The 21,493-nt window shown below is 44.8% G+C and overlaps 1 protein-coding gene and 1 long non-coding RNA gene across 2 annotated transcripts; both read left to right on the forward strand.

Annotated features, from left to right (window-relative positions):
• Positions 1–2,781: 2,781 nt before the first annotated feature.
• Positions 2,782–19,625, forward strand: LOC101168908. Its single transcript, XM_023951954.1, has 12 exons — positions 2,782–5,264; positions 6,024–6,084; positions 6,287–6,352; positions 6,409–6,574; positions 7,747–10,595; positions 11,515–11,751; positions 11,870–12,207; positions 13,805–13,978; positions 15,795–15,968; positions 16,547–16,717; positions 16,938–17,111; positions 19,214–19,625. Exons 1-12 carry the CDS (start codon positions 3,337–3,339, stop codon positions 19,218–19,220), a joined length of 6,345 nt encoding a protein of 2,114 aa, XP_023807722.1. The 5' UTR covers positions 2,782–3,336; the 3' UTR covers positions 19,221–19,625.
• Positions 5,806–6,217, forward strand: LOC105357004. The gene is made up of 2 exons (XR_911035.2): positions 5,806–5,937; positions 6,024–6,217. It is a non-coding gene; the product is annotated as an uncharacterized LOC105357004 (long non-coding RNA).
• Positions 19,626–21,493: the final 1,868 nt, after the last annotated feature.

Here is a 21,493-nt window from a genome sequence, read left to right on the forward strand (position 1 = left end):
CGTACAGATTTTTCTTTTTCTCAACCCTCCCCGAACCCTTCAGAATGGGCAGGGAGACCGTTAGTGCGGTTCAAGGAATATGTGCGGCTCCTAATGAGCAGTGTCGTAGTTAAAAACGAGGAAATTAGATGATTAGAGCACAGTTTGTGTGGGAGTCCTACATCATCGCCTGCACAAACCATGCATGCTGCATGCGCATGGTCAGTAACGGGCCAGTACTCAAACCTTACTAACGACTAGAGTGTGGCATAAGAACACTGTATGACAGTACCTCCTGAACATCATGAGTACGTTTAACTTACATTATCCTTACAAGTACTTCATGATACACTTCCCACACGCATGACAATGGTACGATCCTTAAGGTGGCCCAAAGGAAACTGCCTTTGCTTGAGATGTGTCCGCTCCTCTCTGTGACCCTCCCCAACCACACAAACCTGAAGCACCCGCACTGGTCAACCTCCATGAGCGCGCATGTGACTAAGGCTTTCAAAGCAGCTGTGCATGAAGTCAAGTTTCTCTATTAACACAACACAGAGGAACAACCGAAGGCCAAAGAGATTCACAAAGAGCAATGAAACAGGAAACTCAAACACACAAAGTTTGACTGAACTTAAAAGGAGTTAAACACACAATCAAAAATGTTGAAAGACAGTGGGGCTTGAAAAAATATTTAAATACTGACCCTCTAACAGCAGGACTTAAATGTTTCAAACTTTTACACATGGACACCTGAAGAGTCGTTCCCCACCCCCCATCTATAAATAAAAATATATAATTTAAATAAAATCAAAAGAACACAGCAGTTTTTATAGAAGAAAGAACACTGGCCATCCTCAAAATACACAGTTTTTCTGAATAGGGAATCAAGCAAAACGTAATAAATAAACTTTTGTAACCAGACTGTCTGTCTATTTTTTCATCAAAAATCTAACATTCTAGTCAATGGAACCTCCCCCCCCCCCTTCAAAACCTTCCTGGAAGGGCTTACCTGGACGAAAAGCTGCAGTTGCTTTGAAGATGTTTGTGTTTGCAGGAGATGTCAGCTTGGACCAGAAGCCTGCTCTTCATCATCCAGCTGTGCGTCCATGAGGAGCGATCTATCCAAGGATAAAAACCCTCACTTCAGCCGTGAACCTTCAGACGGGAAGTAAGAGATCATCTCTGCCTAACTGAGATCAGAAATCCTCTTATCTCACTGTTCAAATCCACTGCTTCATTTCTAAAATTGTTTCCACGTTTATGCAACATTCATGAGGAACCAGAGAGGCGTTTCACCAGCAACCCATCTCTGAGATTTACTATTTATTATTATTGCTGACTTAAGAAAGAAAAAAAAACATACCCAGTTTTTATTTTCCAACCAAGATGCAGAACAAAGACTTTTCTTATGTTTCTTTGATTTTCTTTGCAGTAAGTTTGATTCCTAATGACCTGCTCAGATTACAAAGCATTTTAAGTAAAGTAAAGCATTTTAAGATCTGTCTAATGGATTCCTCTGTCCAAGATTCAGCCCAGAAAAACGACCACAGAAGCCGGGTGACTTTCCTTTAAGCTTTAGTCACAACTGTCCCTATGGCTGGATACGGGTGAAAAATGATCAAACCTGCACTGGGCAATCCGGTGGCTCGCAGAAAATATTAGGTTGTAGACCTGCGGGGGGCCTACAGGTACCTAAGTATCTAAGTATCACCTGCATCTGACTAATTACTAGAGTTTGGTGTTAGGACACCATACGACAGCATCACCTGTACATCATAAGTGGGTGCAACATCCGTTGTACAAATACTACAAATACTTCACAATACACTTACCACATACACAACAATGGTACGATCCATTTTCATGCCGTCCATTAACCCTTGTGCTATCTTAAATGACCCACCCCTTACATTGACGTGTTCTCCCTACCATGACAAAGGTGGATAAAGGTGGAAAGATTTCATGTAATCCATGGACACCAGTGAAGATCACAAATCATTGAAGAGAAAAGGTTCAGAGCACTGTCTAGTGGGTCTAGATGACCCAACTCCCAATGTTAAAGTGCCTAGGATAGCACAAGGGTCACAGGGGACCTATGGGAACAGCAAGACACACCTGCGCTCCCCTACAGATGCGGCCGCTCCTCTCTCTGACCCTCTATGGATCCGGATAGTCCAAAATCCACAGTACCCCTACGTGTCAACCCTCCGTCCAGCCGCATGTGACGGAGGCTTTGAAGATGCAGCGCCAGCACCAGGAGTCGGTTCAGTAACATAGTCATTTGTTTAAAGTCTGCAAAATACGTAGCTCAAAACCACAGAACATTTCTGTAGTTTCCTCTAGTGTTTCTGGACATCACCTGATCCACAAGAGTTTTCTCTTTGATGCCACCCCCAGGGCAGGAAATACAAAAAAATGAACCATGGACACGGACAGGATAGGGAAGGCTGATGCAGTTTTCTCATTCTGCTGAATGATGCTGTGGTGCAGAGGTAGAGCAGTCAGCCTCTGACTCGGTTTCCGCCTGACCTGCCCACGTGTTGAAGTGTCCATGGGCAGGACACAGAACCCCACATTGGTCCACATTTGTGGTTATAGGTTGGCTCCAGTGTAAGGCTTCAGTGTGTGTGTATGGAGCCAAATCTGAGCCAAACGTTTTGAAAACTGAAACACAACAACTTGAAACTGAAAGCTGAAAAACTGGTGTTGAAACTCAAAATAAATACAAAACAAAGACAGACTTTGAAAAAGTGAATGATGATTTCTACAAGCTGAATATTTCCTTTATTTGTTTCAGTTTCAATTTTTTTACATCTAAGTTTCAAAACTCCAATTTTCCCTTTAAAATATTTTTGTTCACTTTCAGTTTTTTTTTTATTTTTAATGCAAAGGATTGTCAACAATGCACCTATTTCCAACATCGGAGTCTTACCTGTCCTTCGGCAGACCATCGTCTTTTGGCCCCATATGTGTTTGCATGGGACTTACTGTAAAGCACTTTGGGCCTTAAACCAAGATAGAAAAGTGCGACATGAGTATATGCCAACTTTTCAAGCATAAAGTTAAACAAACTTGGTCTTTGAGTAAAAGTATGTAACTTCTATATTTCATGCCAAACCCCGACAATCTTTTTTAGCTTTAAAGCAGCAGAAAACTCGTCCTGTCAAGTCATAGCGTCAGTTTTCTCAAAACCTTTTCTTCTGTAACTTTTTTACAGAGAAACGAAGAACAGTGGAAGCTGTGCTGAGGAGCAGCTGTCTGGTGACATCATCACCTCCCTCTGTGGTCAGTCTGTTGACATCACGTGCCTCATGTGTGTCAACACAAATGTTTTAAGCACTTCCAACACACATAATGCAGTGTGTTTCTTGTTTTGCAGTTGTTGAAATGGAGGAGCTTTTAGAAGAACATCACACCAATCTAAAGAGGAGATACAAACATGTGACTGAAGGCACTGAAGAAGCAGGAAGAGGGACACTTTTCAATTTGGTCTACACTGAACTCATCATCACAGAAGGTCTGAGGGAAGAGGTTAACACCCAACATGAGGTGAAGCAGCTGGAGACAGCCTCCAAAACCATCATCTCCAGTGACGCTTCAATCAGGTGCCAGGACGTCTTCAAAGGTTTACATGACCAACATGGATCCATCAGAGTGGTTCTGACGAGCGGTGTCGCTGGAGCTGGAAAGAGTTTCTCAGTGCAGAAGTTCATTCTGGACTGGGCGGAGGGATTGGAGAACCAAGACATCAGTGTTGTGGTTCCTCTTTCCTTCAGGGAAGTGAATTTGATCAGAGATGAGCAGCACAGTCTTCTCACTATGATACAGCTTTTCCATCCGGCGCTGCAGAGGATTCCAGCAGAACAGCTGGATGTCTGTAAACTTTTGTTCATCTTTGATGGACTGGATGAAAGCAGACTTTCTCTGGACTTCAACAGTGGTCAGGTGGTGTCTAATGTGGCCCAGAAGACTTCAGTCAACGTGTTGCTGACTAACCTCATCCAGGGACATCTGCTTCCTTCAGCTCTGGTCTGGATCACTTCCAGACCTGCAGCAGCCAGTCAGATCCCTACGTCATGTGTGGATAGACTGACAGAAGTACAAGGTTTCAGTGATGCTCAGAAGGAGGAGTACTTCAGGAAGAGATTCCCAGATGAAGAACTGTCCCACAAGATGATCTCCCACATCAAGAGTTCCAGGAGCCTCTGCATCATGTGTGAAGTTCCAGTCTTCTGCTGGATCACTGCTGTGGTTCTGGAGAATGTGCTTTCCAAAAAGCGGAAAGGGGAACTTCCCACCACCCTGACTGACATGTACTCACACTTCTTAATGGTCCAAACACAACGGAAGAAGAACAAATACCAGAAGGAAGACGAGTCATGTCCACAGAATGTGACAGAAGCTGACAGGGACGTTTTCCTGAAACTGGGAAAATTGGCGTTTGAACATCTGGAGAACGGAAACATCATGTTCTACCAAGAGGACCTGCAGCAGTGTGGTCTGGATGTCACCGAGGCCTCTGTGTATTCAGGAGTTTGTACTGAGATCTTCAGAAGGGAGAGTGCTATCTTCCAGAAATCGATCTACAGCTTCATTCACCTGAGTGTTCAGGAGTTCCTGGCTGCAGTCTACATGTTCCACTGTTACTCCAACAACACAACAGAGGTGACAGAAAACTTTTTAACACATGATAGAAACTCCACAGACTCTGGACTAAATCTTTTACTGAGTAATGCTTTGAAAAAATCTAAAACTGACAAGAAAAAGGTCTTGACTTTGGACGAGTTTCTGAAAAGAGTGATGGAGAAATCCCTCCGAAGTGAAACTGGACATCTAGACCTGTTGGTGCGCTTCCTTCATGGCCTCTCTTTGGAATCCAACCAAAAACTCTTGGGAAGCGTCCTGGGAAAAACAAGAAAAAATCCAAAAGTGAATCAGAAAGCAATCAACAACCTTAGGCAGATGAACGCTGATGCAATCTCTCCTGACAGAAGTATCAACATTTTCCACTGCCTGGTGGAAATGAAGGACCTTTCTGTACACCAGGAGATCAACAAGTTCCTAAAGTCAGAGAAGAGCTCAGAGAAGAAGCTCTCAGAGATCCACTGCTCAGCGCTGGCCTACATGCTGCAGATGTCAGAGGAGGTTCTGGATGAGTTGGACCTGAAGAAGTACAACACAACAAGTGAGGGTCGATGGAGGCTCATCCCAGCAGTGAGGAACTGTAGAAAGGCTCGGTGGGTCTACAGGAGATACTCTTTGATAACTCAGATCAGATTTCAGTGTTTCAAACCCTCTTTAGAATCTTAAAAAACTTCCAGCTGTTCAGGCTCAGCATTTCAGCAGCAGAGGGAAAGCAAGTTTCTCCTAACCTCTTTTTTCAAAAATAACCAAGCGGTTCTTTATGCTTGACGTCATACACGACTCGCAATACATTAGGAATGTTATGTCCATGAGTGCTTTTCCTAATTAGTCTGGATTGTAATGAAATATTTAAAAGTTCCTTTATATATTATTAATAATGAATGAGAAGAAACACAATTTTTATTAGTTTGATATTTATTACAAATTATTGTTATTATTTGTTATTACAAATAAAGATCGCCCGAAATAACAAAAAGTTGACCATGTCAGTGGTGAGTATTTCCACCATTTGCTGCAATGACAGCGCTCTATATAGTTTGGTCATTGGACACACTGATGATGGGTTCTATAATGTCTCTGAGGTAAGAACCTGCAGAGAAGGACCATCTACAATAACCAAATTGATTATTCAGTCTTCAGACTGCTGCACCTCCTCTGCCAAAGCAAACCCATTGTCACGGTGCCCCCGGCCGGGTCCTCCTCATCAGCTCCACCTGATGCCTCCAGCTGCGCCTCCTCATCCTCATCAGCCAGCAGACTCTTAAGGAGACCACGGACCTGTAACCGACGCTAGTTCGTTGTACTCCTATGGTGCATCTCCTGGCCTCTCATAGATTCTGGCCCTTGCCTGTCTCTTGCTTACCACTAAACTGCTTTTGTCTCCACATTCATTCCAGGACCTCGCTTACCGGAGGAGCATACCTGATCACGGGTCACCTCTCGCCGTCTCGCTCGGACGTTCTCCAACCCCAGTCTCGGATCACGCGGTTGCTGCCAACAATACCCTCCAACCACTCCTTGGACAATCTGGAAGGATACTGGAGCTCAAGTCCATCCTGACCTTTTCTAATTAAAAACCTCATTATTCTCACCTCACTGCCTGCCGAGCCTCCTTCCGGGTTCCAGCACCTGAGTCGACCACGCTTGCTAATCATGACAGAACGAACTAGCCATTCCTCCGACTCAGCTGACCCGGAGGGACTCCGCCTTGCCATCGCTCAACAAGGTATGTTGCTCAGTCGTCAGTCTGATGCCCTCTCACAAATGTCCGCTGCTCAACAGGAGTTATTCCGCCGCCTGGACAGCATCACGCACACCCTAGCCGGATTTTCGGCCCAAGCTTCTAGCCCCATCGCCGCTGCTACACCTCCCGCTTCGGATGACATCACCACCGTCACTTCCGTCTCCCCGGAGGAAAACATCCGGTCGCAGCCGGAACCTTTTCACGGTGACGTAGAAGCATGCGGTGGTTTCCTATTACAGTGCCGACTGCTCTTTCAACAAGCACCCCGGTATTATCATTCAGATCAGAGCAAGATTTCCTTAGTTGTCAATTCCCTCCGCAGCAAAGCTCTTCAGTGGGCCCAGGCCTTTTTGGCCACCCATCCACTCTCACATCTCCCCTTTGACCGCTTCATAGGTGAATTTCAACTAGTTTTTGACCAACCACGCAAACAGGAGGAAGCGACCCGGCGGTTACTCAGCCTTAAGCAGCGTAACCGTCCGGTGAGCGACCACATTATAGACTTCCGGATTTTGGCGGTTGAAGCGGGCTGGCCGGACATTGCCCTCAAGGGTGTTTTCTATCAATCCCTGAATGACAAAATCAAAGATCACTTATGTACCCAACCCGAAGCGGATACTTTTGAGGAACTTGTGACCGCCGCGCTCCGCTCTGACATACGGCTCCGTGAGCGCCAGGCAGAACGGAGTTTAACCACACGCCGGCCTTCCTCTGACGTTCCTCACCGTTCCTTTCAGGTTCACCATCCTACGACCGCTGGCGCTGACGCCTCTAGCAGCTTCACTGACGAACCCATGCAGATAGGTCATTCGAAACTCTCTCCTGCTGAAAGGCATAAACGCCGCAACGAGGGATTATGTTTTTATTGCGGAGATGCCAGCCACACTCTTTCACATTGTCCCATCCGTTTAAACTCCCGAACCCCTCGCTAAGCGACAGGTCGCGAGGGGACCTGTCGGAAAAGACCACAGAGCCTTTCCTGTTCATGCCTGTCAAGTTTTCATGTCTGAATCATGTCCATGAATGTAATGCCTTAATTGACTCTGGAGCTGAACACAGCCTCATAGACTCTAATCTCGTTCGTCAACTTCAACTACCGGTTGAAGCTCTAATCACTCCCGTTAAGGCTGCCGGTTTGGGGGGTAAATTACTCTCAAAAATCACTCAACGTACGGAACCTATTCAGCTGATTTCGTCCGGTAATCACCGCGAGTACCATCAGTTCTTTATTACCGACTCTCCTCAAACCCCGGTTATCTTAGGGTTTTCCTGGTTGCGCCAACATAATCCCCAAATAGACTGGTCTAAATCCCGGGTAGTTAACTGGAGTACCTTCTGCATGGCTAATTGTTTACATTCTGCTCTTCCCACCTCAGGCGCTGCCAAATTCCCAGAACAGGAGGATGTTGACTTGTCTAAGGTTCCATCCTGTTATCATGACCTCAAGACCGTGTTCAGTAAGTCTAAGGCCTGTGCTTTACCACCTCATAGGCCTTATGACTGCGCCATTGAACTCCTCAGTGGAGCCCCCCTTCCCAAGGGTAGGTTATTTAATCTGTCTGGACCTGAGAAACTCTCCATGGAGAGTTACATTCAGGAGGCGCTCTCTCTCGGTCACATCCGCCCTTCCACGTCTCCTGTTGGAGCGGGATTTTTCTTCGTTGAGAAAAAGGATAAGACCCTCAGACCCTGTATTGACTACCGAGAGCTAAACCAAATAACGGTAAAGGATAAATACTCTCTTCCCCTTATTTCTTCCGTCTTCGACTCCGTCCAGGTAGCCAACATTTTCACGAAACTAGATCTGCGTAACGCATACCATCTCGTTAGGGTTCGAGAGGGGGACGAGTGGAAAACCGCCTTTAATACCCCTCTCGGACACTATGAATACTTAGTCATGCCCTTTGGTCTCACCAACGCCCCTGCCATCTTTCAACGGCTCGTAAACGACGTCCTGCGGGACTTTCTTAACCGCTTCGTCTTCATCTATCTGGATGATATCCTCATCTACTCCAATAACCCAGTTGAACATCGTCATCACGTCCGGCTTGTCCTCGAGCGTTTATTGGAGAACAAGCTTTTTGTTAAATCTGAAAAATGCGAGTTCCATGTCGATTCTGTAGCGTTTTTAGGTTACATTCTCGAGGCTGGCCAAATCAAACCAGACCCTTCAAAACTACGAGCCGTGTCTGAGTGGGAAGTTCCCCAGTCTCGCAAAAAACTACAACAGTTTCTGGGTTTCGCCAACTTTTATAGGAGATTCATAAGAAATTATAGTAGCATCGCAGCCCCACTCACTCAGCTTACCTCCATCAAGGTTCCCTATGTTTGGAACAACGCTGCTGACTCTGCCTTCCATGAACTTAAAGAACTGTTTACTTCAGCCCCCATCCTCATACAACCTGATCCTCACAAGCAATTTATTGTTGAAGTAGACGCCTCGGACTCTGGGGTAGGGGCTGTGTTATCCCAGCGTGAATCACCTTCCGGCAAACTCAAACCCTGTGCCTTTTTTTCAAGAAAACTCAATCCTGCTGAGCGTAATTACGACGTCGGCAACCGGGAGCTACTGGCCATCAAGCTGGCACTGGAGGAATGGAGACATTGGTTGGAGGGGGCAGAACAACCGTTTATTGTGTGGACTGACCACAAGAACCTGGCCTACCTCCGTTCAGCCAAGAGACTCAACTCCAGACAGGCCCGTTGGTGTCTGTTTTTCGACAGGTTTAATTTTACCATCACCTATCGTCCAGGCAGCAAAAACGGCAAACCCGATGCCCTGTCCCGAAAATACAGCACCACCGACGGATCTGCTACACCACCCATTATTCCGGACTCTCTATTTGTGGGCAACCTCACGTGGGACATAGAAGCGAGAGTGCAACAGGCCCAAGGTGAGAAACCCGATAATACTAACTGCCCGCCTGGTACCCTGTTTGTACCCGATAGGCTCAGGTCTGATGTCATCACCTGGGGCCATTCGTCTAAGATCGCTTGCCACGGTGGGGTTCGCCGCACCCTCATGCTCCTTAAACGCCGTTTCTTCTGGCCTTCCATGGAAAGCGACGTACGCGAATACGTCTCTGCCTGTACCACCTGTGCCAGGGCCAAGTCATCCAACTCACCTCCTGCTGGTCATCTCCATCCTCTGTCTACGCCCAGCCGACCCTGGTCACACATCGCCGTTGATTTTGTCACTGGACTGCCTCCTTCTCATGGTTACACGGTCATTTTTACCATCATTGATCGTTTTTCTAAATCTGCTCATTTCATTCCCCTCTCTCAACTGCCCACAGCCACCGAAACAGCCCAGATCCTGATTAATTTTGTTTTCCGTCATCATGGCATACCATCCGACATCGTGTCTGACCGGGGTCCACAGTTCACGTCCCAGGTCTGGAAGGCCTTTTGCTCCGCCCTCGGGGCCTCCGTCAGCCTCTCGTCGGGGTATCATCCCCAATCTAACGGCCAGGCCGAAAGGGCCAATCAAGAACTTGAGGCTTCCCTACGCTGCCTGGTGGCCCAGAATCAAGGGGATTGGTCGGATTACCTCGTATGGGTGGAGTACGCTCACAACAACCATCCTTCGGCAGCGACGGGTATGTCACCTTTCGAGGCATCGTTGGGTTACTCACCACCCTTGTTCCCTACCCAGGAGCTCGATCTGGCGGTGCCCTCCGTGCAGTTCCATCTCCAGCGCTGCCAGGAGGTTTGGCACCAGGCTCGGACTGCTCTCCTGCGTTCCAAAGAGAGTAACTGCCAGATCGCGAATCGTCACCGAGTGGTGAGTCCCTCTTACCAGCCGGGGCAACAGGTGTGGCTCTCTTCTAGGAACATTCCTCTCCAGGCAACCTCTCGTAAATTGGCTCCCCGCTACATCGGGCCTTTTCCCATCGACCGTGTAATCAACCCCAACTGTGTCCGCCTCAAGTTACCTGCTGCCCTCAAAATCCATCCTTCATTTCATGTGTCCCAAGTCAAGCCTGTCCACCAAAGCTCCCTTTGCCCGCCGTCCGCTTCCCCTCCACCCGCCCGGCTCATCGATGGCGCCCCGGCCTACACCGCCAGCCGGGTCTTGGACGTTCGGCGCCGGGGTCGTGGATACCAGTACCTGGTGGACTGGGAGGGTTATGGCCCGGAGGAGCGGTCGTGGGTCCCGCGCTCCTTCATCTTGGATCCCTCCCTCGTTGACGACTTCTTCCGGGCCAACCCCGATCGCCGCCCTGTTCCGCCTGGAGGCGGTCGTTGGAGGGGGGGTACTGTCACGGTGCCCCCGGCCGGGTCCTCCTCATCAGCTCCACCTGATGCCTCCAGCTGCGCCTCCTCATCCTCATCAGCCAGCAGACTCTTAAGGAGACCACGGACCTGTAACCGACGCTAGTTCGTTGTACTCCTATGGTGCATCTCCTGGCCTCTCATAGATTCTGGCCCTTGCCTGTCTCTTGCTTACCACTAAACTGCTTTTGTCTCCACATTCATTCCAGGACCTCGCTTACCGGAGGAGCATACCTGATCACGGGTCACCTCTCGCCGTCTCGCTCGGACGTTCTCCAACCCCAGTCTCGGATCACGCGGTTGCTGCCAACAATACCCTCCAACCACTCCTTGGACAATCTGGAAGGATACTGGAGCTCAAGTCCATCCTGACCTTTTCTAATTAAAAACCTCATTATTCTCACCTCACTGCCTGCCGAGCCTCCTTCCGGGTTCCAGCACCTGAGTCGACCACGCTTGCTAATCATGACACCCATGTTGGCCTCAACAAATGAGACACACTGTACATAGTGAGACTCTTATGTGGAAAACACTAAATGAGGTGAAACTATCACCCCAATACATTTGCCTCCCTATCCCAAAAACCTGTGAAGTCAAATAAACACTGTTTACGACCTCCACTGAGTTTTTTCCAAAATATCTCTAACTTATTGTGAGTAGTGTATATTTCACTGATTGTTTCCTTGAAGCTATTCTGCATAGTCTAACATAAGAACAGGTTGAACTGCTGGTATAGCCAGATATCTCTGAGCTGCGAAGGTCAGCAGAAAATGGATGAATTTTTTTTTTTCTCCAACTCTCTGAATGGCTTTACCAAAACTTTAAATTAGTGAACTTCAGCTGATAAAAAACAAACCAGATGAAAGCAGCTGGGTTCATTCCAACATCTCCCTGTCTCTGCCTTCAGACTTTCTGACTGTGGACTCTTAAATACTCACTGTGAGGTTGTGGCTTCCGCTCTGAAGTCCAGCCCATCCCATCTGACAGAGCTGGACCTGAGCGGGAACGCCCTTCAGGAATCTGCATTGAAGATTCTGTCTGCTGGACTGGGGAGTCCAAACTGCAAACTGGAGACTTTGAGGTTAGAAAAAGTGCTTGCTTCTCATGTTTTCAGTTTTTTAATGACTGTTTAAAGCTGTTCACACAGCAATTCAAACTGAGCTATAGGGTGATGTTCTGATAGACTCACAGAGGAAATCAGATGTCTGGCTTTAACAAACCATATTACAGTCAGCCGGTCAGGTTGAGGCTTTGTGTTGGAATCAGCTCAGGTTTTGCAGCAGAGGAGAGTTGTTCAGAAGAGCGTTGGGGTTCAAAGACAGAACCCATCAGAGAGATTCATTTGCAGATTTCCACAAAATTTGTCTTAGAATTTCTTTCCTCTTCAGGTTGGTGGACTGCAGTTTGTCAGAGATCAGCTTTGCTGCTCTTGGTTCGGCTCTCAAGTCCAACCCGTCCCACCTGACAGAACTGGACCTGAGCAGGAACAGGCAGCAGGGTTCTGGAGCCAAGCATCTGTCTGAGTTTCTGGAGAGTCCGGAATCCAAACTACAGATTCTGAGGTCAGACTGTATGATTTGGATGCACTGACATCTATGGGGTGGGGAGTGATTGAAAAAACAGATAAAAGTGCTCAACAACTTTATGGCCATAAATACGTTCTTCTGAATTCTTTTTGTTTTCAATATGTATATGATTCACTGTGATTTCTTAATGTGTTAATTTTTTATCTACACTTCTCTGCCGTGATTCCACCGTCTTCTCCCCATAACGCCATCTCTTCTCTTTATCCTCTTTACTCCTGTGCATCGTCCAATTCATTTAAGAATAACTAAAGTATATTCAGTCCTACTTCTTACCTGCAACAAAAATAATCTGGCAATTGTTCAATATTAAAAACAGTTTTTACTTGAAGTAAAGAACGACAAGAAGAGAAAAAACACATTGAGGTAACACCTATTATTTTCAAAGAGTTAAAAATCATATCAATGAGCTTTTATCTTTCGTTTTTAGAATATGAAGTTTAATGCTAAGTTTAACCGATGACAATCATTTCCCAGTAGCCAATAGGCTCAAAGCCCCACCTCCACGTAAAAGTTAGGGTGGACCCCAAAAAGGAAAATACTGAAAATTAGCTTTAATTGAGAACTGAAAGTGAAGAGGAAGAGAAACAGAAAAATTGAAAAAAAAACTATTTTTTTAATTTGATCTTTTGTTTGTTTGCTTTTTTGTTCAGTTTATCAATTTGAATTTGTTTATTCAAATTTACAATTATTTTTAAATGTTCTAAATTTCCTTCAAGTTTACAAAGAGTTCTATTAAGTTTCAAACAGTTTTCACAATTTTAATGTTCTTCATCTTTTAACTTTCTTATTTCTTCATTTTGTTGAGCTCAATCTTCTCCCAAAGAACAGACCAGGGCACAGCATATGTATATTAATCTCAGACTGATGATTAACATCAATGACAACATCTGAGAAACTATTCTTGTTTTTTTTTGTGAGTTATTTAACATAAAAATAGCACAGATGTTGGTGACTCGGTGTGGGTAAACCATGCATTGTTTTAGGTCATAACATAATACTAAATCTTTTTTGCTAGGTTTTTAAGTAAAAATAACTGTGGACTCCGTGGTGCCTTAACATCAGAATAACTCGACATTTATATAAAGTAGCTGGGAGGCCAGTTCTTTTCATCTTAATCCTGCTAACCAGTGTTCCTGCGCAGGTTCCCCATGACTCTTCTTCTTCACTTATCCTGTAAAAACCTGACAAAGCGGATTTGATTAGAAAACATTAACATGCTAAGGATTCTGTCATGATCAATTTGAAGATATGAAAAGTGTCCAAATCCTGATCAAATTTGGCATTTGCACGTCTGAGGGAGGAACCCTGTTTTTATGATCAACACAACAAAAAATATAGTTAGACCAAAATCAGCAGATGTTTAGTGATAAAGAAGAACATGTAAAATGTGTGATGAATGTACAAAGAGAGTTTACATTACTGACTGAGTTTTGCTTGATTTTCTCAAGTCATTTTTATTTGTTTCATTGGAGTCAGAATCCTGACACTGTCACTGACTACCAGAATTTTTTTATTTTTAAATGATCTGAATACTTCTCAGTTGAATTTTAAATCACCTTTTTGGTTTTTGCAGACTTTCTGAATGTGGACTTTCACCGACAGCCTCTGCAGCTGTGGCTTCAAGTATGAAGTCCAACCCATTCCATCTGACCAAACTGGACCTCAGCGGGACCCACCTGCATGACTCTGAAATGAAGATTCTGTGTGCGGTGCTGGAGAGCCCACACTGCAGACTGGGGACCCTGAGGTCAGAACTGTGGAGGTTGCTTTGTGCTTCAGACTTGAGGTTTGAAGTACCAGACGCATTCAGGTCTTTCTCTTTCAGCCAGCCTGCACTGAAAACAGACAAGACTGACAAAAAAGAATCACATCATGACATAGCAGTAATTCTTCTAACAAGGTCCAAAGACAGAAACAACATTGATCAGTTTGGTTCCAGTAGAACCCACTGGCTATGAGAAGCAAGGAGTTGATAGACATTGTAGATGAGACCAACATCTGGGAAATGTGGTGAAAGTATTCTCCCAGATGCCAGCAGGAGAGGATCGTCCCTTCCAGATCCCAGCTTGTTCACATGGAAAGATGGACTCTCGAGTGCAAAGGAAGACCCAGGTTGATTGCAATAGGGATGAGGATTCTTGTGATGTGAAAGGGTCCTATTTAGCAGCAAATCAGTTTTCTGGAGCCCCCTTGTGGGCTCATGTCTGTGCCACACTCTGTCACCCACCCTCAGAGGCAGAGACCCGTCAATAGCTGAGCACCACTGTGAAGCTCTGCAGGTTCTTCAGTAACCACGATGGGAACTTCTTCTTGTTGCCTCAGGACCAGATGGGGGATTCCAACTTATTTTGATGGGGAAAGAGTTGTGGCCAGTATCCATCGGCTGCCTGGAAAGGAAAAAAAACCTGTGGAGTTGACCAGCGTCTTATTGCAGTTTAAGGAATCTGGGCAGAACATGTGTTCCAGTTTTTGGGGCTCATAGCTCATGGTGTAATCTCTAAGTCTTGGTTGAGGTAAACTACCTGGTCATTGGTGTAAAGATCTAACACAGAGCTGACACTGACCTTGAGCCCTAGAACCTTGCAGTACTCTTGCCAGAAGGAGCTATAAACTGAGGTTCATGATGAGGGGCCATGTTTTCTGAGAGTCTATGCAGTCAAAACAAGAGCTGCAGAAAAGAAAGACTAACTCTTTGGCAGAAGATAGTTTTGGTCATGATAATGTCAAGAAGATAGCTTTGTCTTTAGAACAAGGGAAGAACCGTCATGGAAATTAGAGATTAAGAGGACTCAGGCAGAAGCAGTGCATCCACCTCAACATTGAACATTTAGGAAGCATTGGACTGAACCAGGATACATACTGAAGAGTGATTCAGAAAAAGGCCTCGCTGCCTCCCTGATCCCAGAGGCAGTCCCTCTTTACAGAAAGCTCAATTCCCACAGAGTAAGTAATAACTGTTCTGCCCCAAATGTGTCATAATCTTCCACTGGTAAAGACCACCAACCAGTCCCCTCTCTTTTCACCAGACTACTAACATCATGGTTCTGTCTGCTTCACTGTGCCAGGCGATGTAAAACATGGTAAATGACGTATACTTACATAGCGCTTTTCTACCTACAAGGCCCAAAGCGCTTTACAGTCACAACCCATTCTGGATCTGGGCACTCCTCTGGTCCCAACCTCCCACCAGAGGCAAGGTGGGGTTGAGTGTCGTGCCCAAGGACACATGACTCATTGGTGTGCAAGGCGGGAATTGAACCTGCAATATTACGATCATGTGTCGGCCGCCCTACCACAGCACCACGGCCGCCCCCAAGACATAGAGGGGGCAGAATTCCAGAGCAATGGCAACATCAGAGAAACCATATATAACCATATACAAGTGAGAGGAAGGCTGTATGGAGAAGCCAGGATGGAAATGTGTGGCTTCAATCATATCACAAGACAGACTGATGATACATGAGGGGGAAGAACCTCTCCTAAAGCCCATATGAGTGTCAGATGCACCTCACTTTAAAACGAATGATTGATTCTCAGAAAATTCATCTTTCTTTCTCCTTCAGATTGGAGAACTGCAATTTGTCAGAGATCAGCTTTGCTGCTCTGGGTTCGGCTCTCAAGTCCAACCCGTCCCACCTGACAGAACTGGACCTGAGTGGGAACAGGCTGCAGATTTCAGACGTGAAGCACCTGTCTGCGTTTCTGAAGAGTCCAGAGTGCAAACTTCAGATTCTAAGGTCAGACTCCATGATTTTGATGCACTGACAGCAGAAGATGTGGTGACATTAACCTTATTTCACCTTATGGGGCCAAGTAATGTGAGCATTTAATTTTTTTTTTTGGTGTGATTATAAGTAGTCCGGAGAGTTGTTGCTATGATAAGGCATACAACAGTCCTTAATGTCACGAAGAAACGTAAAAATGTTTCGTTTTTTTCTGAAGTACCAAGATAACATAACAGTTTTTTTGAGGAAGAAAGGTAACAAATAATGTAATTTATGTTAAATAAAAATTATAATATAATCAATATTATTTGTTGATCTGCAAACGTAGTTACAGTGGACAGTAATCATTTCAGCTAAAAGAAACAAAGCAAAACCAGCCAAAGAGGGAAATGTTCATCTCTTTAGGATTCATGAGAAGGCCAACTCCAGGGAGGTGTCGTTCCTTGTTGTTGTGCTGAAACATAAGTTGGAGTTGATGCAAGCTGCAGAGCTTCAGAGATGGTGTCTGGACGTCTTTGCTGAAGCAGATTCTGAAGACTAGCTTAATTTCTGTGAACCTGTTCTGCTCTGACCCGACACTCTCTGCTCAGACTGAAAGACTGTAGTTTGTCAGAGATCACCTGCACAGCTCTGGGCTCGGCATTGAGGTCCAACCCATCCCATCTGACAGAACTGGACCTGAGCAACAACTGTAACCTGCAGGACTCTGGAGTGAAGCAAGTGTTGGGGGTTCAGAGGAGAAGCAGACTGAGGACTCTGAGGTCAGTTCTGTTCCTGATGCTTATCTTCCAGATTCAATCCGCAGCTGAAAATCTTTGATGGCTGGACACAAACACCAAAGAATGCTTTAGTTTAGATCTTCTGTTTCTTCATGAAGCACAATTTCTGAACACAATAACAATGACTCTGCTCAACAATGCTAATGCCTATGAGATTTCAGCTGTACTCCTGTGTGGATCAGAACCCTCTGTTTGGGTCCAGGTTGTGGAACTGTGGCTTGTCAAAGATCAGCTGTGCAGCACTGGAATCAGTTTTGAAGTCCAGCTCATCCAATCTGACAGAGCTGGACCTGGCGGGAAACAAGCTCCACCATTCAGATGTTGTGCAGCTCCTGAGTATGATGAACAATTCCAAGTACAAACTGAGGACCTTCAGGTCAGTGAAGCGCAGCTACTTTCAGCAGCATTGCAGTCAACTCAACTTTAACTCTACTGTATCAGATCTGACCTTCAACCAAGCAGCTTTTCATCCCACTAGCCTTGGGTAATACGGTAATCATACGTAAATAAATAAATAAATACGGTAATCAGAGGTTTTGTCGTGTTTGACACGACAAAAGGTGCACCAGGTTTTTAAAGCAAGTTAAAACATCCCGGTAAAACCAGCATGCTAGTGTGTTTTCAAAAAGACAAAACTGAGTTGGTTGTGATTTATTTTTTATTTTTTCAGTCATCAATGAGCATCCAAAAATCCATCAAAGTCCTCATCTTCTGAATGTGAAATGAGCAGCCGTGCGGCTCCTCATGAATGATGCCGGTTTTTGTGAAAGCTCGAAGAACAGTGCAAGCAGACACGTCATTCCATCTACAATCCATTCGCAAATTGAGGCGTAACTCGCCCGGCGCCGCCTCACAGTCTTAGTGAAAGACTAGCACTTGGTAAAAGGAGCAAAAGATGGACAGATTTTCATTGTAATCAGCTGGAAGTTGCTGCACCGCCGTAGTTGTTGCCCGGATAGAAAGATGGCGCCGTTTCATAAAACGAAAGCACCAAAAGGGATCAGATTGAAAACTTTCTATTTTCATTTCCTCTGCCAGTATTACTGCCTTCAGTCAAATGGTGAGTGTAGAGAGGCTTCTCCCAGCTGTTCTCTGATTGTTAATCCATCGCTCGAGTCGGTTTTCCAACTCAGGCCACCTTAGCTTGTTTCCGCGGAAACTCAGCTCCGTCTTCTTCATCTGTCGGAGTTCGTTTTCCAGCTTCCTCCACTTGTGAACTATGGATTCATTCATCTGGAACCCCCCGCAGCTGCTCCCATGTTCCTCCACGTAGCTGATACCTTACAGTTTAAACTGTGTTTTCTTTCACGTCCACACTTCCCTCTGTACCGTTCTCATGCTGTCCTCTCCTACGTCCTCTTTACCAAAGTCGCACAACCACACAACACAGGGCGCACCGTACATTTTGGAAAAGACATCAAGTGCCTAAAGTCCCAGTCACAACTGCCCTTGAGGGTGGATAACGGCTGTCTGTGGGAGGTCCAGATCCTGCTGCAACATCTACTTTAACACTGGAGATGTCGCCAGCGACACCTAAATAAGACAGACTCTTTGACATACTAAAAGTCTTCAACCTTTTGGTGTTAGACTCCAGCCCTCGAGGGCCGACCTCCTGCACTTTTTTCAGAAACCCTGCCTCATCTGCAGGTGATTTCAGTTGTGTTTTGCCAAAAAGAATCTACAATAGCAGGTTAGTTGGAAAACATGTAGGACACCCTCCCTCAAGGCCTGAAGATTGCGGTTTACGTGATCAATGTGAATCAGCTGATTCTGATGTAAAGAAGAGCGACTTTTCACGTCGGCCGCCGTGGTGCCGACATTTACTACCTAAGAAGGTAGTAAAGCACTATTTACTCTAAGTGCGCACCCTTCACCATTTTCACCGATATGCAGCACATTACTAATGTAAAGTGTTACAGTGCATCACACTGTAAAGACGCTTTTCTCCATGACAGAATCAGCTGATTTGCATTGATTGCATTATCATTCATTATCCGCACAGGCTGTTTTTCTCTGCTTCAGAATCACCTGTCAGTCAAAAGAATGCCAACACTGGAGCTAAAGCTCCAATACAAAATTTTCTCTTTGCATTAAATCAAGTTTTTGGAAACTTGTCAGGTCACTTCACCAAATGCCCACAGGGTGGTTTGCTTCACAAGTTTCTTCCAGTCTGGTTCCAAAAAAGTTTTCTTCATTTCCGTAGCTCAATTTATTTTTGTCATGAAAACTGAACCAAGTGTAAAAAAATACTACATCGTCACTTTAATGAAACATGAAATCAAACAGACCACTGTGGAATCCTCAGCTTTAGAACTGCCCCACAGTGCAGGTCCCAGATACTCTCTGCAAAAGCCCAGGGCTTCATGAACTGCTGTTGTAAATCACTTCAATACAAACTGGTTTGCCCCTGTGTAAAGAGGAAATCTTCCTGCTGCTGATTTACTGATGGCTTCTTGGTCTCTCCTGTTTTCTCTGCAGATGGTAGTGGATGTGAGAGGCGGAGCTTCTCCTGATGATCCACAGAGGTGAAGATAAACCCAACTTCTCTTCTAGAAGGTGGGGGTAATGCATGAAGAAGAGCAACAGATGATATAAACAGATCTGGGATCAGGTTGGACTGCTGATGATGTTTGCATTAGCTTTGAAGTTCTAAAACCGTTTTAATTTCAACTATTGGTGAGCGCCATCTTTGTTCTGAATTGTTCCCGTTTCATAGAACTCTGTAGGTCTGAACTCAATGACCGTTTTGTAGTTGTTTGCATCAGTCAGTGGATCCATCTTTGCTGTGAGAAAACATCTAAACACGAATGCGACTCTGACCTGCTGTCATTGTCTGTTCCGTTTTCTTCTGTTGAAAACATGTTATTAAACCATTGAATCCTGTGTTTAATGTTTTGTCCAAAATGAAATCATTTAGAAAATGTGCGTGAAAGGAATATGTGTGGAATTATTGAAACTGTTTTATTATAAAAATATGAAAAAAATGAACAAAATCCGAAGAGCTGTGGGTGTTTTGTGTTGGCTAAGAAATGGAGACTTGCTGAACTAGTTGGATTGTCTGGTTTTTTCTTAAGATAGCTCTCTCCTGACCTCTCTGACAGAAGCTTTAATGTTTTTGCAAATCTGCACATGACTGTATATTAGAACTGTATGGAGTTAGTGTGACGTCTCCCACATGAATAACTTCCAGCTCCAATCAAAACACGTCAATTAAGCCGCCATTTTTTCAAAACACGGGCTTTGCCCTGTTGGAACCAGAAATCCTCAGTAAGCAGTGACTGAACCAAATTGATCGGAGTAAACATTTTTGTAACATCAACTCTCTCACCAATCAGGAGTGAAGTTGTTGGAAGTTTACACCCCTACCGCTTGAAAGCGAGCTACACAGAATGATATGAAACCACACACTTGTATTGAGGCATCTGATTGGTCAGTTTACAACTTGAAAAACTGGCAAATAAAAACCCATGAAAAAACAATTTTATCAAGAAGATGTTAAAAAGGAGCCTGAGCAAGAATACTTATTCTGAAATATAGTGACTGAGTAATAGCTGCTTATTTCTCAATAGAAGTCTCTTCAGAAGGGATTTTGGCTTCTTGAGACCAGTGGTCACTTCCTGTTAGTAACACCAGGGGGGGAGGGGTCACTCAGTCCAGTTCTTATGTACAGTCAATAGGGGTATGATATCTCAAGGTGCAGTTTTAGTACTAAATCATTGTATTGTTTATACACCCTATAGGAGAGCAAGCCTGACAGATCACAGACAATTACCAATCATTTCTATACTTATGACATCCAACTCTTCTGCTCATTTAATAATTCTGAGTTAACTGTTCTGTTTAACTGTTTAAGGTTAAGTACTATCTTTTTTTAGTTGAATTCAGAAAAGTCAGAGACATTAATATTTTCTTCTGATATAGAAGATCCCACTGCAGACACCATATTGGTTCCCTTTTTTCAATCCGTTCAGCCCTCAGAGCCTCACACATGTTTGACTCAGAGATGTCACTCAGTTGCCATGTCTAATATTTTTTTCAGCTGGCTGGGGAACATTTCCAAGTTAGTTTGTCCCACAGACTTTTTCTTTAGAGCTGCAGTTCTTATGTCTTCGTTTAGTTCTGTTATAAGGCGAGTAGCGGTTTTGGGCACGGGCCGTACGGGCGATTGCCTGGGGCACAAATTTAAAGGGGAAACAAACAAACAAACAAACAAAATCTACGCCACTAGAAGATTTTATATTATCTGTTTCAACACAGAGTTTGAGTTCTAAAATTGGCAAATTGGCGTCCCCTGAGCCCGACAGGCACTCCTGTTTTTGAGAAGTTGTCGCAAATATTTGTAAAGGAAAAGGGGAGGGGTGGAGGGGGCAAGCTGCGAGGGGAAACGGCGCATGGAGCGCAGCCTCGATTAGGCAATACCTGGATCATCATGTGCCTTTAGATCACTCAGATCATGCTAATGATGTCATTATTTATTAACTAATGCAGACATTTTTATTAATTGTCTTTATTTTCCATCTAAAATGTATGTTTTATGTAAGGCTGTCGTTTAGTTGGTGTTAGTAACCTTTATGAGTTAAAGACAGCAGGCAGTCCCGGTAGTAAGACAGCTGTGCTTTTTGAGATGATAAATACACAATGAATCATTTGTTTATGAATGTATTGAGGTTTTTGGAGGATTTCGAGTGTTGCACAAAATTAAGAAAATGCCATATTTTTTTTGAGTAATCCCACTGATGAGTTGTATGATTTAGTTTT

Source organism: Oryzias latipes, chromosome 22 (assembly GCF_002234675.1).
Source record: "Oryzias latipes chromosome 22, ASM223467v1".
NCBI classification, from domain to species: Eukaryota; Metazoa; Chordata; class Actinopteri; order Beloniformes; family Adrianichthyidae; genus Oryzias; species Oryzias latipes.